Consider the following 17,772-nt stretch of genomic DNA (forward strand, 5'->3'; position numbering starts at 1 on the left):
CATAATCGGTGATTATGCATAAGCCTGGAATGCTAGAAATGCTGCTGAGGGAGGTGTTTGACTATTTGGCCACTTCTTTAAACTTGAAGAATAAATGAATGTAAATTCTAGTATGTGCCATGGAAAGAATTTAGTCAGAAAACATAGGTTTAAACCCTAGCTTTGCTGTTTTAGTTTTGTACACATTGCTTTAACACCTACTGTGTGCCAAAAATTCGGTCAAATACTAGAGACACATAAATGAGTAAGAGAATAGCCATGGCTCTCAAGGTGCTTATCGTCTGCAGAAATTGTTCAATTGTTAACTTAAATTGTTCAGTTTCCACAGCTGCTCTAAGCTTCTGGTCAAGCAATCAGTTGAAGATCTTAAGGTAAATACATCTCAAGTTGAAAAAATATATTTACACAATAAAAATTGCCTCATATTTCAATCCAATAGGATGTTAATAAAGGTCAAATGAGATAATGGGGACAGCCGATTTTCTTGTGCCAGGTGCATAATATATTCATTAATATTCTAATATTGTCCCAACTACCTCGTAGGGCAGATAGTACAGCTGTGGGAACATGCATGGAGTCCAAGCACAGACTGGGTTTGAATCCCGGCTAGCTGTATGGCTTTGGGCATACAACTTAACCAGTTTGCCCTTCAATTTAGTATAAAATTGTGGCAGTTATATTACTTCCTTCATTGGCAATTAAATTAAATAACGGATGTAGAATTCAGCATAGAATCTTGCACATAGTAAATACCCCACTGAGGTTAACAGTTACTAAATTTCCATGCAATGTATCCCCGATTTAAAAATAAGAGAATGCATAGAGGTTATATAATTTACGTAAGGCCATACAATAAGATGCAGAGATGGAACTCAGCCAGGCTGATCTGTCTCCAAAGCCCTCATTTTCCCCAACATTTGGGGTCTCTAAAAATATTTTTATAGATGTAACTGCTGGATAAATTTGAAGCCTATTTCTTGGATGCGACCTCAAGTCCAATTTCTTTGCTCTCCATCTGCATCCGAGACCACCAAATCGGATCCCTCAGAGTCTGGATATGGCCTGGTGGCTGGGGAGGTCCCTGGTCTCCAGCTGCCTCTCCATTCAGAGGACAATCTCACCGAGGCGAGGCAGGGGGCGTGGCTCGGGTGGGTGAGCCAGGCTCTTGAAGCACTGTGGGGCTGGATCACTCATTTGACTGGAAGCATCTGGCCTTCTCCCCGTCACTGAGAAAAGGAAAGCTGAGGTCATTGTGTCTAATTTGTTCGTGTGTGTTTTAAGTTAGTTTGCAGAATTCCTCTTACAATGGCAGAAAGGTCACAAGGATCTGACAGCCCTCAAGAAGGCCAAGAAAAGAGCAAGCGAGAGATCCTGAGGTGCACCAAGAGGGCCTGGGCTCCTCTGGATGAGCAGCTGCCACCCGGCCCCGAGGAAAGACCGGCTCTCACCACCCCTGAACTGGGTGAGAAGGGCCCTCAGGCTGTTTGAAAACTTCCTGTTGTGGGTGATGGCTGTGGGCAGATGATTTTGGAACAAGGACTTGGCTTCGCAAATACCAGTGTTCCTGGCATAATGCCAGAAACTTCTATGAAATGGACACCCTGACTCCTCCCACAGACACTCAGAACACAGCCCCCCTCCACAGAAATAGACCATCTAGAGAATGGGCTCTGCTTCTTCCCTCCCCAACACCCCCTCACCCAAAGCCCTCAGGACTCTGAAGCTGTGTGGGGGGTCTTATGCCAGAGACATGAGGCTTCTTTCAGGACATCAAACATTTTATTAAAAGGCTCTTATTTGTTGTGTCTTGCGTAATGCATTGATATTAATTTCAATAATTTAAAGAATAATATGTAAGTAAATACTACTCCCCGCACCATGCTGTACCCGTTGCATGGTTTTTCTTCTTTTCCCATCACCCAATTTATTCTGTCCCTTTCTGGTACCTTAAATGAAGAACATTGAGTTCCTACCATGTCCACCTGCTCTTTTTGGTTCACTTGACACCTTGTGAGGGGTGTAATTTGGTTATCTCACTGTTTAGCAGGATAAAGTCAAAGAAAATCAGCCCAGAGTAGATGGTAGCCAACCCGAATGGAAACAAATATCTAACAGGAAATGCTACCTGTATATCTTCTCATTTTTGCCTGTTGACTATTTGTTGAGCCAGTGGTAAAGATCCACCTTAAAAGACTAGTATCTTTATAACACAGGGTGCCTTTGGCAATCCAGGGACTCTAGTGCAATTTGTCCCTGGAATGAATGCAAATTTGGTTTCTAACCTGGCAGAGAACGTCTTGCAAATAAACATGACTGGCTGGCTGCCTTAGGTAAATGTCCTGATTCAATAAGGAGAGACTCTATGGTGGTTTACATCCAGCAAAAGAAAGACAAAAGTCTCATGTGCCTTTTCACCCTGTGTATTCACACCAGGTAACTTAAAAATTGTTCTAATGTCTCTTGCTCTTCAATGATTTATTTTTCTCTTCTTTCATATTTTCTTTCTTTCTTTTTCTTTTTTTGTTTTAAGTTACAGTCTTTTGGCAAGTTTACACTACATTCCCAGGAAAGGCTGATTACGGAAAACAGGAGGTTTTGCCTTCAGGAAAAAAACTGAATGTGCTTATAGGAACATGTGACTAAATATGTAGGAAATAGAGCTATTGAGTGGCGGCTGATTAATAGGGTAGAGTCATTGTAGCTGGTTGTGCTTTGACTAATGGTCTGTTTCTTTCTCATTTGTAGAAGATTCCAAACAAGAAAGTATTTGGCAGTGGCTGGACTCTGGATTCTTGTAAGTGTTTCTTTGTGCCTTGATCATTTCTCTTGCAAAGATCCACGAAAACAATGTGGGTAAGTCTGCTTGGGCAAGGTGGAATGTGCAGGAATTTTCATTTTAATTGGGGACTTGAAGAATTACCCTATTATTGCAAAAGCTATCTATCAGTTTAAAAGTACAAAATAGAATACTATTTTAGTCCCTGACTGTTCACTGGTTTCTAAAAGTCCTCTCTTAATAAAACTGAATTCTGTATTTGCTCTCATTGGTTTAAGTAAAAAGCAATTTGGTGTAATTTATTTACACACATTGTTTGATTCACAATACTTTTGTTTCTTTATAGTGTCTCTGTAAATGAAAACTTTCAGAAAGTCATCGACTACACTGGTAAGACAAGAGAATCCAGAAGCAGTTATGCTTTGTGGAGCTGAATTAAAATGTCTATGTGAATAAATATTAAAATGAAAATATCAGAGGCTCTTAGAAACGTAACAGACCTCAAAATCCATCCAGCTCAATCCCTTTGTTTGCTATATAAGACTGAGAGTCAGAAGGGATAGGTGTTTACCCAGCAGCAGGTTAGGGGCTGGAACCAGGGCTCTTGCCATATTATCAGACAGCTCAGACTCTAGCAGAAAACTTGCTGGGTTCTGTAAAGACATTTGCAAGGATGTAAGTATGGAAGTGAAATTGTTTGATTTTTTTCTCATATTGTAATGTATTTTTATTTCTCAATCTAGTTTTGTTTCTATTCAGTCTCTCAAAATTACACTTGTATCCTTTCTTTCTAATGGAGTATTTGTTCTCCAGAAGAACAACTGACTGAATTCTAAAGCAAAATGTATGACACTTGTTTTCACTAACATTTGATAAGAACATTATTTAAAAACTAAATTGAATTACAGTTTCCACCTTTATTAAATGAAATTCCATATTTCATAGAATCTAAGACCCCTCAATTATAAAATGGATTCATATTTTAAGTAGCACTGAGAAAAAACAAAAAGAAACAAAACCTTGCAATTATAAATAAAAGGCAACATTGACTACAAGACACATCTCAGTTTCACAGATGTAAAAACGTTAGAAAAGTATGTTTTAAAATTGATGAAATGCCATAAAGAATGTGTGTAAAAAAATGACATAAATTATGAGTTTGATGATGAGGGAAATATTATTAGTCTAATAGTCACTTACTTTGCTGTTTTTAAGTATTTCACTTCCTCCACTTGACCATTGGCTTTAAACCAGTTTAAATTTAGGATTTGTTTACTTTAAAAAAAAAAGAAACAACTAGATATATCATTGAAATTTCCTCCTTCGCCAAGCTTCCTTACTTTCCTTTTTGATACACAAGTTCCACAATGCCAAAATCTCTAAAGATTTTTGCCAATAATTGAATTTGAGTACCTCTCTGTTCATAGAAAAGGCAAGAACTTAAGAAATAAAGCCAGCATTTCATATCCCCTGACATGCCTCTTGCCCTGGCACTGGTTTTGAGGTCTTCGGAAACTGTATTAAAAGCTTCGCTTCCCAGAAATTAAAGACAAATCATGGCCCTTCCTCCATGAACAAGTCGATGAGCTGCAAAGGCACAGATGTGAGGTGCAAGCCTGCAGGAGAAAAGACACGTCAGCACGGCTCTGAGATCGGAAATGCAGTTTCAGTTTACCAGCTCCTTTATCTTTGAGGTTTTTAATAATAATGGAATAGCTTTTTACAAGTTTAATTGAGCCTTCACTTTTACAAGGCCCTTTCTCATCGATCATATTTTAAACTCACTAATCTATGCGGTAGCATGGCTGGTTCTCATTTTTGTTTGTGGGTGAGGAATCTGGGGCACAGAGTGGCCAAGGGCATGATTTTTGGTCACAGCTGGTTAGAGGTGGGTGGAGGGATAGGATGGGAGGCCCCGTTTTCTATTAGCCCTGCCGTGAGCTGGCTGCCGTGAGCCCTGGTGGGAGATGCCCCTGAGCTCAGGGAAGCTGCGAGCCGCACTGGAAGTGTGGACGCTGGAATAGGCCCAGCACCTGGTGACCTGAATGTCATGGCGAGGGTGGCAGGGAGAAAAACTGTGGGGCAACGAAAAGGAGCTGAGGAGGAGGAAGAAAAGTAGTCACTACTGGAGGAAACTGATCTTACTGGAGGAAAGAACCTGTCAAAACTCGAAATCCTAATAACAGTAGTGCATGAGTTTCCTAGGGCGGCTGTAATAAATGATTACAAACGTGGTGGCTTAGAACAGCAGAAATCTATTCTCTCATGGTTGTGGAGGCTGGAAGCCCAAAATCAAGGTGTCAGAAAGATTGTTCTCTCTCTGGAGGTTCCAGGGAAGAACTCCTGCCTGCCTCTTCCTGGCTCTTAGTGGCAACTGGCAGTCCCTGTGTCCCTTGGCTTGTCACTGCATCACTCATGGCATGATTCCGTCTCCACATGGCCCCCCTTCTTGTGTCTTCTCCTTTTCTTATAAGCACACCAGCCATTGAATTTAGGATCCACTTTAATCTGGTATGATCTCATTTTAACTTAACTAATTACATCCATAAAGACCCCATTTCCAAATAAAGGCCCTTTCCGAGGTTCCGGTGGAAATGAAATTTGGGGGACACTTTTCAACAGACTACAAATGGAATTCATTCTGAGGCTGGTTTCATCATTGATTACTCTGAGGCTTTGTGCATTGCAGTAGCAACAAGATCCATGTGTCTATCCATCTTACAGGCAATCCAGGCCTTCAACACATTTTACAGGGCCCCCAGACCTTAAACTGGGCCCAAATAAAATGGATAGGTGGAGTAAGGCTCCAGTGGCCCTGTTTCTGCTTCCCTCCCGAGATCTATGATGGCCAAGGTGAAGCTTGGCCTTTTATGGTGACTCTTGGGCTTTCATGCTCCTCTGTGGCTACCTGAAGTCTCATCTTTATTAAGCCAGAATCTGGTTGGCATATTTTACACCTTGTTTGCCACCCTTGCGCTAGGTATGGCTCCTAACCTTTGACACTTCAGCCTCTTCTTTAGCAGAACTGGGAGGGGAAAGAAATTAACACATGCCATTGTTAAATGTGTCAGGTGCTTATTGCACATTCAAAAACTGTTGCCAGTTACAACTCAAATTTTTAAAACAGCAGGATGATTAAGCTCATTAAATACTGAGGAAACAGGTACTCAGAAAGGTTACAAAATATGCCTAAAACCACACAACCAATAAGAGATGGAGACATGATTTGAATTCAAGTCTGTTTGATTTCAAAGTTCATGTTCTTTCTACTAGAAATAGTAGACCACCAGTGACTGCACACTGGTGTAAATCAACTGCCACCTCATTTTATCTCTAGGTTTTTCTTACTTCTGTGAGCCAATCTTGGGTGGCAGAAAAGGACACTACATAAATTTAATGTTTTGATGTTGAAACATGCTCCATTTAAACCTAGAGGTATATAGAGTAGACTTCAGTTCAAATAAAAATTAATTAAAAGCAGTTCCAAAAGTAATGAAGACGTACAAAGCTAGTGAAATTAATCAATAAATAACTCCTATAACTCAAATTTTCCCTAGGTCTCACAAGTCTGTGGGTACCAATTAGGTTACAATGAAATCAGTACCACAATTTTGAGGGATTATTGCCCACATCTTGGTGACATGGGGTCTGAAAAATATCCCCCATAAGTATCTGTGGAAGTCAGCAGATGTCTTGTGTGTTTTCATGAGTGTGTTCTCTTCTATTGGCACTGCTACTGCTCCAGTAGAATCCTCTTGGTGTTGCCACATAGACAAGTCATTTCGACACTTCTGAGCATCATGTTCTTCTGCTCCTCTGGCACCACCATCATTGTCTTTGAGCCTTTATAGTACTCTATTTCTTGCAGAATTTGTAGAAACCCTCACTTTCATTACACTGCAAGTCTAAGGAGCGTATCTGGTTTGTAGAAAACTTACTGCCACCACCAGAGAACAAATGAAACATCAGTATTACCTGACTGTGAGAGTGCATCGTCATTACAATACAGGGATTGGACACACACAATGAACGCACATTTCAACACACAGGTTTATATACTTGGCACTTGTTTAACAACACACCCAACCATAGCTGTGAGTTACAAAACTAGAACTAACTCCTGCAGCAAGCAGGCAGTTTCTGTCTCAGACATGCTTTGCTCCAGTTACTACTTGATGGGTGGTTCATTCATTTGTCCTTTTTTTATGTGTAGATATTGCTTCTCCAATCTCCAGAGAAGTTTCTAAAGATTAAACTTTCTTTCCAGAAGGAATTCATTAAGTAATAATAACTTACAAAATTTAAAATTTTGTGGCGTATTATAAGATAAGGTCAAAGTAAATCCAACTAAACATAACAGATGTGTCTTAATGCTTGTCAAGAGAAAGCATTCAGAGCAAAGATTTGTTGTTGGTGAAGGGTACAAAGACATAATACATATGACCCTTGCTCTCAAGAATATCATTCTGATTTTCCAAGATCATTACATTCGAATACAATGTACATCAACTTTTCTACAAGACCCTCTAGTCTTATTCCCTCTCATTACATTCCTAGTTCTTTTTCTTGTTTCATCCAGTTTCTCCTGTCTTAAAGTCTTTTCTGTTCTGTTCACCTCTTGGCTTTCTTTGGAGGCCAAGTTCCATATTCTCCATAGGATCTTCCTGACTTCTGCACTGAGACTCAGTCTCTCTGCTACTGGTGATGAACACCAGAAACATCTACCAGGTGGCACTGGCCTGTGCTACCTTCAATTATTAGGGATATGATTCATCTCACTGAAAAAATAGTAGACTCCACTGGGGCGGAAATCATCTCTAAATCATCTGATTTCCCCAAAGCTAATCCACAAAAAGATCTTAGTAAAACATAATGAAGATGATGTTGCCAGGTCGGAAAATCTTAGAAAAACTGAGATGTGGGATCTGTTTTCAAAAAAGAGGGATATGGTTTCAAAAAAGCAAAGAGGTAAAGCAAGAAAATTAAGTTTGGTGGAAATAATAGGGGTTTGAGCAAAAGCCTGGAAATGATAAGAAAACTAGATGTGTACAGGAAAGTTGATGAATGGTGATCAGGCTGGAGAAATGGTGTCATGCTAGGGAGCAATGGGGGAAATTTTTCTGCTAAATAGCATGTGGTCAAATTATTGATGTCTTAAAATCCAGAAAGAGGGAACCACGCTTGGTATATTGGGGCCAGATGGCACAGAAGTGTCCTCTCAGGTTCCAGTTCAAGTGGATAGGTAATTGTAACCAGGATCTGGGATAAGTAGATTTTGACGTCATATCTGTGTTCACCTGAAAAGAAGGTCGTGAATTATTTGTGATAATAATTAATGATAACTACCATAGGTTCAGGGTTGGGGAACTGGAGCAAGCGTGTTCCACGCTGCCATCTCTGTCATGATGAGTTCTGAACTCACTATAGTGAGAATAGATATTATGGATTCTGGTGTTTATCTTGGCAACGGGAAGAGGCTACACACACTGGGAAGAAGTTATTTTGCTCTCAGGCTGGAGGCCACAAGGGCTTATGCTGGGCCAGCAGGAGAACGGAGAGGAAGTGTCAACAGCATCTGGAAAATAAGAAAATACGCAGGTGAGGAAGGACAGAGCATTCCAATCAGCTTTCAGGTTTTGAGCATGAGTGTCAGCAGAATGTAGAGTCTCTTTTTACTGTAAGAATATGGGTTAATAATTTGCTAACTGAGGCAAATACACACTGCTGGCTGTCTCTACTAAGTGTCCTGGTTATGCAAGAGTTAAATATACAGAAAGCTGCAGAATGCTGTGATTTTAGATCCCTGCGAAAATGTAATTTGATTAGTCTATTGGATGATATTCCAAAGAACCAAATGTCTTCCATGAATCAGTCAGAAATGCTTAGGAAAACCAAAATAAAAAATGCTTTCTAAGCCAATAAAGGTGCTAATTAGTGCCTTCTGCATATCTAACTACATCTTCTCCAATAATACATTTTGCAGGGTTAAGTGTGGTGTCTGCTGCTTCAGATGGCACGGGTCCACCTAACAGTATGGAGGGTGGCTGGAGACTCAAGTATCTAAAAAGGAGTAAGAACTGGCATTTTAACCCATGGCATGGAATGCATTGAACAGAGCAGAAAATTTCTTTCTCACTCTGATTTTCCCTCAAACCAACCCTTAGGAAACGTGGGGAGAGTAACACTTATTTTTTTTTCTTTCTCCCTCCCTAAACACTTTTAGAGAGTAAAATCTAGTTTTAAAAACCTAAGAAAGGTATCCCAGGGGGAAAAAATGGAGAAAATATCAAAAGCAAGCACCTAGACAAGGGAGCGAGGAACGGAGCAGAACCTAGCAAGCTGGGCTTTGGGTGGTGAACACAGGTGCAGCTGTAGGCGGCCTCTACCTGGGCAGCCTCAAGCCTGGCATCTGTAGAAGCTTGGGAAAATTGGGGTAACAGGAACAGTTTGTCTGTCCCATTATGGCATTCCCTAGGCATCAGATTCTTGCTGTGATCGGAGGTAGTAGACACAAGTGCTTCCAGGAGCCAGGCAGGTAATCGCCAATGAACGAAGCAGGCAGGAACAACACTGCAGAAAATTGGAGCGCAAGTTGCCTTTGACAGATTGCTGCCCTCAAGACACCTGGGCTGGTACTTCTGGCTCTTCCAAGTTTTAAGGGAAGTCTAGGAATCGCAATGCCTGTGAGAACTGGCACATCATGGGCCACCAGATTGTGCCTCTCCTTTCATTATTGAAAACAGGCAAAGGGAAGAAAAGGACCCAACCCTGAAGAGCCCATTCTTAGGCTTCAGGAAGTAAAGTTTACCTTACAAATTAGCAAAATGAAAAAAAGAAAAAGAAAAGAAAACCTCCAACAGGCAAGGAATAATAGTTTCATGCTGCCTTCTGCAAGACTCCCGACTGCTTGTGTCCAAATGCTAGAAAGGCCAATCGCTGTTTCAGCAATAATCAAGAGGTAAACACACAATAACACCATGAAAATACAACTTGGTCTCCCAGGACTTAGGGAGCTCAAGAATGTGAAATGGAAAGCAAGCAGTGAACCTAATAAATTTTCAATAATTTTATACACAATCTTAAAAATCAGGCTTATCGTGTGGGTTAAAAAAATGATATCTTTTTTCCTTGGCTTGGTTTTCTCCAAAATCTAAGCTTGGCAGCAGAGAAGGCTTTATGTCTGACTGTATCGGCTGTAGATAGAGATTTGCATCATTTTAAACAAGATCTAGAAGAAAGCGTGTAAGGAGTCTAGTAAAGAATGTAAGAGCTGTACTGGTATGTTGATGGGGGGTCGTCCCCTAGTTGTTGGGGATATCTGGGCCTCTTAGGATGCTGGCTGGACACTGGAAGGCTAGAAGGCACTTTTCCCGGCTGGTTCGAAAACTGTGTGAGGCTTTCACAGGTGTTATCAGACCAGAAAATGCCTCACACTGTGATGGAGCCACTTTTATATTCCATAGAAAATGTGTTACTTCTTTTCCTCCTGGAGGCGCCCTGGGTGTCCTGGCAACCAGAATGCTCCTGAATCACAATGGCAGGGAGGAAGAGTTGGTCCATGGAGTGTTTCTACTAGATCTGTGTGGGTCCCATAATCCCCTGAAGAAGTCCTGGGCGAAGGGCTCCAGATTCTTCTGGATCACTAGATTTCCTGCAGGGCTAGGGATTTTGAAAGCTCAGCACGGCTGAGCTAACTCTTCTCACCAATATCTGGAAATGGATCATTTCCTCTCTGACAGTTTGAGCAATTCACTGTGCCCACAGTGCCAGATCTCTGGCTTCGATGTATGCAGTTATCTACATGTTCTAGGAAACCCAGAGCAATAGCAGACAACCAGAAAAGACTGGGGCAGTGGCAAGAGCCAAGGTCCTGGCTGAACATGCAGCCAAATGTCCTAGAACCATGGAATGTTTTAAGAGAGGAGAGGTGCTCAGAAGCTCTTCGGATGAGCTAAACAAATGGAGGTTTACTTCGTGAGTTACATGCGAGGTAGTAGATAGAGGTGGTGCTGGTAGGAAAGAGGGTAGAGAGAAATTTTTTAAATTTCTTAAATTGATAAATGCTTATTTTGCCTTCCATTTTGGGCAACTTATTATTTGATTTGTCATGGCATCAAGTCATTACAACATTAGTGCCTAAAAATTATACTGCGCTTGCATCTACAACATGATTAATAAGGGGCAAATAGGCTTTCTCTCATGTGCCAATTTTAATCAGTCAGCAGTGGTTTTACAAGTTTGAGAAGCTCTGAGACCGAGTTGAGTTTAGCGAGCAAGAGTGCTGCAATGAATTAGCAATGCCTGTCCAGATGAGAGACGTGTGTATTGAACCAATGAGAGTTTTCAAGTCCTGGGTCCTGGAGGTGCCTCACAGGGTAGAGAAAGGGTTAAATGGAAGAACACTCCATTAAGAAGAGCTCCTTTTTAAAATCTACTTAAATTATTAGAATTTTGGGAAAGATTTCGTATGGTTGTTGAATTCCTCTGTTAAAACCCAAAGTTATAAAACTACAGATGTAATGGGCAAAAAAGACCAGAATCCTGGTTCTAAGTCCACTTTTGCTTTGGTGCATAAGTTTGAGTCAAATATTCTATTATTAGTTACATGAATATTTGTCAGCAGATGTCACATAGGAAATTTAAGAAACATCTCATTGGTACCATAATAATGGCCTTTCATGTTGATATTCCATCCTAGTGGCTCCCTAGTATGTTTTATGAAGTGCTTATGCAGTTATGCATTTTCTTCACATCATCAACTTCTAAATTTTAGATATGTACCCTCCAAATTACACTGTTTTTCTCAAAAACCCACTCATGAAATTTATTCTAAAGAAAGGATGGTAAAGAGCTTTGTCTTATGTGGTAATTCCAATCGGCTGGTAGTGGTTTTCCTGAAGGTTTTGAAAGCCTATCTACGCTCGACCAGAAGTGACCCTATTGGTTAATGACATCTGCCCTGGAAGTAGGATTGGGATTGGTAGCACAGAGGCTGTATATACCCTTACTCTGTATTTAAACCTTTAAAATAAGTTTATATTTCTTATCCTGTCTGATTCTTGTGGTGACAGAGTTCCATCAGTCTTGTAGGGCAGACATCATTTATACCTGTTTTCTTACTACCTCTTTAAATTGGATAAAGGACATAAAGAATAATTATAATTTGTAGTAATGAACATACTAGTAATATTTATTTGATCATCACTATAGTACACAAATACTGATAGTGAATACTATACCCAAAAAATATGTATAGTCAATTATGCTTCAGTTAAAAAGAAAAAAAAAAACTTCCTTGGGCAATAAAATATAATTTGAGACTTAATCTTTACTCGAAGGCTAGAGTACACCTAAACCATTCAATATAAAGGTTACCTCGCTTCTTTTAAAAGCTTTCTGGGGGAGAAGATTCAAATTAGAAGCATAAGTAGTCCATCAACTAATTGTCAAAATACAACTTCTCAGTATCTCTGTTTGTTCTGTAATAAAATGGAAGCAAGTCATCCTAATTACAAAGTCCAGTAAAAAAAAACAAATCAATAAATTGTAGTCATGTATTCTTGGCTTGGTGAAGAATCCACACCTCAGTACTGCATCTCCAGTCTCTATCTTTCTAGACCAGTGTTTCTTTTCCAGTTAGCAGAGTAACTAAGCCTTTGAAAAGTCTACTGAAAACTATGGGAATTCCTCTCCACACCCAAAATTTGTCATGCCCAACAAGTTTACAGATACCTTGAGGTCTATTCATAGACCCCTACCTATGGATAAGAACCCTGGTCCTTTATTAGTTTCAGCACTCTTTCATATGTTTCAATCATTCAGTTTTATTTTTCCAAATTTCTCCCAACCTGTATTAGCTCTCTTGGGGTGACAAACTTCATATTCCCATAGGAGTACAGGGTGGCAACACTCCCCAGTTTTATACATGTCACACAGTTGTACCCAGAAGAGCCACTAGTGAGTGGAAATGAGAAGATTGGAGAACCTTCTAAGGAATTTGCCATATTGTAAACATTGCCTCCTGTAGATGTCTGTCACAATGTCATATCAGGACACAGGGTCTGAATACTACAGCGGCCCCTGAATGAGCCTCTCTGACACCCAACATATGTGTCCTCAGAGACACCGTCCTCAGCAGCACTGCCCAGCACATGGATTTCCAGCATCACCTTCCTCACGCTTACCTGTTTGCTCAAACACCTTTCATGGTTGTCCATGTCCTGACACATACCTATAAACTCCTCTTTCTGGCTTTCAAATAACCTGCAAGACATTTAGTTCACAGTGTGGCGTTATGATAAGAAATAAAAAAACAACAACAAACTAAAAGAAGCTGTGGCATCCTACTGGCCATGAGAAATGTATTCAATCTCTCTGAGCCTCAGTTCTCCCCTCTATTAAGTGGGGATTTATAATACTTATTTCTTGAATTTGTTGAGAAAATTAGAAAGGAGATTGTGCATGTACTGTTTAGCATGTTGTCTCACACAAAGTTGATGCTAAATAGTAATTATTATTGCTATAATCAATAACAAAGGTGGTAATAAATTTCTAGATCTGTACTTTTGACTATATGATTATGAGCTCATCATTAAGCTTTCATGAGTCTCAGTTTCCTTATCTAAAAAATGAGGATAGGACATAAATTGTAGGGCTGTTGGAAGGACTAGATGTGATACAAATGAATGGAACATAATCAATGGGGGGTCCTTCATGTACTCTTTTGCCCATCCCACCCTTGCTCCTCAACCTTATGTACCATGACAGGGTATTTTGCAGTGCTCTGTGATTGAATCAAACTAGCCCTCACATGTACTTTGCACGTGCTATAGACACCTTTTTTCTCTTCTTTCATGGCAATACTTCTTTTTCATCCATCAAATTCTCCCTATTGTTTTTTTTTCTTTTCTTTTTTTTTTTTTCAGTGGCTGGCCGGTATGGGGATTTGAACACTTGACCTTGGTGTTATAGCACAGCACTCTAACCAACTGAGCTAACCAGCTAGCCCCCAATTCTCCCCATTCTTAAAAATCCAAGACAAGTACCACTTACTCTGTGAAACCTTTGCTGTCTCTTCCACCTGCCACTGCCTTCCCTCTTCCCTGAGCAAGTACATTTCTTCAGGTGCTTGTCACACCATTTAGCCATTAACTATATTCTGTCTTGTTCACTACAGAGATGCCTTATATTTCATGCCTATACAAACTTGAATATGGAAATTCAATCCCACATTGATTCATTTGGGGATGAGAAAACCATCCATGAGATAAAAGGAGATTAAGTTTACCCCTAATTTTTTTGTTGCAGCTTCTTTGCATAAAGAAGGAGTGGTTCAAATGACTGTGAAAGACTACATGAGGTAGGTGGCAGAATCAGCGCTACTTCACTCCAGTGTGTTACAACCACGTCTTTGATCAATGATGGAGAAGTGAAGAAGTTTCTTAATAACACCATGGATTTGGGATCTTGTGAAAGGTGCCTAGAATGTTTTCACTAGCATTGAGAAAGATAGGGGTTCCTTAAATATCATAAAGGCGTGGGCAAATTAAGTCAAACAAATGCTTATTTTGGGGGGGGGGATTTAATTAGAACATATGCGTAAACAACATTCTGCTAGAATGCAACTGTTCATAGGACTTGTTCATAAAACAGTTACATTCATATATTCATTTTGCCAATGTAGTTCATCATGATGCTATTTACTGGAAAATAATATATAAGATTTTCAGTGCTAGGTAGAAAGCAGTGAGAGTCTCTTAATATGAGAATAGACTAGAACTCAAAGTGTGCTCCCTGAAACAGCAGCAGCAGCATAAAAATGCAAATTCCCTGACCTCATACCAGATATACTGAATCAGAAAATCTGGAGGTAAGGCTCACAAATCTGCATTTTTGCAAGTCCTTCAAATGATTCTGAGGCACACTCTAGTTTAAGAGCCACTGGAATAGCCTGAGCTCTTTGAGATTAGGAACTCTGCTTCCTGAGCTTTCATCGTTCTTGCATTTTCAGGATAATTGCAACAAGTTGAAAACCAAAGACGCAGTTCTGTATCCCTCCTACTCGTACCAATTCGTGCCTAAAATGCTACTCATTGTAGTTTTAGTTTTCCCCTTTAAAGGGCTGATTGTTTTTGCTTCTCATGGAGGTAGAGAGCTGTGAGGGACCACAGAAACCTCTCAGGCAACTCTCTCCTCTAGTCAAAGAGGAAAATGAGAGCCAGGCTCAGTGATTGGAATGTGCCCCATGGCCTTATTAGAAAAGTGACTACACATGGATTAGTTAAGATCCAAGACCAGGGCTGCTTCTGGATGGCACTGCTGAGCATTACAAAATAAGGTGTGACTCTCAAACCCAGAGTGAAAAATAAATTATGCAAGCCTTCTGCAAACTGAGGTGAGGCCACAATGAAAGCACATCTTCTGCCTCTCCTCAAGGCTCCCGGCAAGCTCCACTGTCTGTAAAAACCAGAGTTTTTATTACCCAGAAGCATGCACTTTCTCGGGCTTAATGAAGAGAAGCGTCTAAACAAAGAGGAGGCAGGGCCTACCTATTCTTACTATATGGCTAGGACTAAGGCAAATTCAGCAGCCCAAGTAGGTTAACTTGGTCTCCTTAACAACATTGTCACCTGCATTGTATTTTTGAGAGAAATTCTAATTTTATGCCAAATGGCAATTATATTTGATGAGCCTAGATATAATCCATAGTAGGGCTGAGCTACATAAAACTGAGCAGTATTTTAACATAATAGCACTCTTAGGAAGCACTTTCAAATAATTTGCAGTGCAGGCCTGTTGGATAGAGGGACGCTCATTTTTTTTGGTAGTAAAAGAGTTTGCTACTGTTGTCTATGGATGGCCACAGCAGCCCTGGGGACAGCACTTAGAGACTGTCAGGCCTGCAACGTGAAATCCATCACCATCTTACTTCCGTGAGAAGTAATGTGGAGTCACTTCAGTGGCTGCCTGCAGTACCTCTTCCATCACACAATGTAAACTTCCCCCCAAAAGTTGATGTCTAAGAAAGCTGTGTTTCTGAAAGGTTCCCCAGTGATTTGCCATCTGTCAAAAGTGAGACATTCTGTCACCTTTATAAGGAGCACTAGCGGGCACCTAACACTTAAATTCTCACGCCTTCTGTAACAGAAGGCTCTCAAAAACAGGAGCCACTCCTCAGCTGCAGGCTCTGTCTTCTTCAAAGGTGTGGCCATTATGGGATCATTAGAAACTAAGAGGAAATGCAAGTGTTGCTTTGGAAGGGAAAGATTCACAATGACCTCCCCCAGGACTATCTAAATCAACACATGTCCTTGTTGGTGTTTTCCTGGCTGTAGATCTCTGCATCAGTGTTCAGAAACTCCCACCCTATCCAGAGGGGCCAGCTTCAACTCCTGCCATTCTACTGCGAGTAGACCACAAAGGTATGGAATTTCCAGGCATTTTTCATCCAGAGAAATCATTCTGTGCAACAATGGATCTCATAATATTATAAGTAGGCACTTGAGATATATTTGTTGAATGAATGGATGAGAGAACGAATAAAGGATTTTCAGACTCCAATTTGCAAGAACAATATAAAATAGTCAGTGAAACTGGAAACAGACTAAATATCTGTCAATGGAGAAATGTCTAAATAAACTATTGGTCCATTCACTTTGTGGAATGCCATGCGGTGATAAAAAGAGTAGGTAGAGATATACGTATTAACTTAGAAAGATCTTCAAGTCATATTTCAGAGGAAAAAGAAAGGAAGATGCAAGAAGATACATAGCGTATGTTACTATTTATAAAGCAAACAAGTGAAAACTATATATGTAACTACATATAAAAATGTCTGGAAGAATACACATGGATTTAACAGAAGGGGGTCAGGATTGGTGGGAGTGATGGCTAAGGGGAGAAAGAGCCTTATGTGTAATATAATTTTTTAATAAGGTGAGTGTATTTTATGTATTTCTTGCCCAATTAAATATAAATTAAAAAGTTAATGGTATTTTTATAGTGATCTAAAAATATATTAAATGACAAATCAATCAATAATTATATTCTTGGACATAAGACTGGAGCCTTTGGAAAGCTAGGACTGTCTGTTCATTTTTATGCTGTGGGTGCCTAGCAATATGGCATAGAAAATGACAGATGTTCAATAAATATTTGTATAAATGGGTAGAATAAAAATTTCTACAATGAGCTCTATATGATAATAGATTAAATTTTTCATGCACAATTTAGATTTCTTACCAGGGTGTTTTTCTCCTTTGAACCACTTATATATTAAGGTGTCTGTGTCGATTTAATCAAGTGATTGGCACCCCAAGCTCTCCGGTTAATTCCAATGATTAAGATATCCAAGTCGAGCCAGTGAGGATACCTGGCCTACCTTTTCTTCCTTGATTGAAGGAAGGGAAATCTTTTTTTGGCAGCAAAGGAGTTTGCTACTGTTGCCTATGAATGGCCACAGCAGCCCTGGGAACAGCACTTAGAGACTGTTATCCCTACAACGTGAAATCCTTCACCATGTGAAGTGGAGGCAAAACCCAGATCTCCACATTACTTTAGAAAGTATGAGCATGATGTCCAGTGGTGTCAGGTGAGTGGGCCTTTCCAGTGAGACTATGGGTGGCTGTTGTTGAATGCATGGCTCAGTAGATGAATTGTAGTAAATCCAATTTAAATGATGAAGTCACAAAAGTAAAATTATACAAACTATCTCAAATAAGTTCATTAGTATTTCATGTGAAGGCAAACAGAAACTTCACCAGAAGAGCTGAGCAAACCTGGTAAAACCTTAGCAAAGTTCTGATTCCCATAGAGTTCATGAGTTTTACAAAGGTCCATAGCATAGCAACCCAGAAGTTCAGTAATTGAGAAGTGAATTGGTATACATAAATACAATTTCCAGATAACTTATGTTTATCATTTTAAGTGCCAAAACATACTACAACAATTTGATAAAAGCATTTCTTGTTTCTCAGCCAAATCAAAAAATTTACATA

General features: G+C 40.0%; 1 protein-coding gene across 1 annotated transcript in view; it reads left to right on the top strand.

The window, feature by feature from the left end:
* Window positions 1–1,305: 1,305 nt before the first annotated feature.
* ITPRID1 (ITPR interacting domain containing 1) overlaps window positions 1,306–17,772 on the top strand; it is an 82,914-nt gene continuing 66,447 nt past the window's right edge. The window contains exons 1-5 of the mRNA XM_063101261.1: window positions 1,306–1,462; window positions 2,746–2,794; window positions 3,123–3,166; window positions 14,084–14,135; window positions 16,111–16,197. Coding sequence (XP_062957331.1) covers window positions 1,306–1,462; window positions 2,746–2,794; window positions 3,123–3,166; window positions 14,084–14,135; window positions 16,111–16,197 — 389 coding nt within the window. The remainder of the gene's footprint in view (window positions 1,463–2,745; window positions 2,795–3,122; window positions 3,167–14,083; window positions 14,136–16,110; window positions 16,198–17,772) is intronic.

The sequence above is a fragment of the Cynocephalus volans genome, chromosome 6 (genome assembly GCF_027409185.1).
Source record: "Cynocephalus volans isolate mCynVol1 chromosome 6, mCynVol1.pri, whole genome shotgun sequence".
In the NCBI taxonomy this organism is placed as follows: Eukaryota; Metazoa; Chordata; class Mammalia; order Dermoptera; family Cynocephalidae; genus Cynocephalus; species Cynocephalus volans.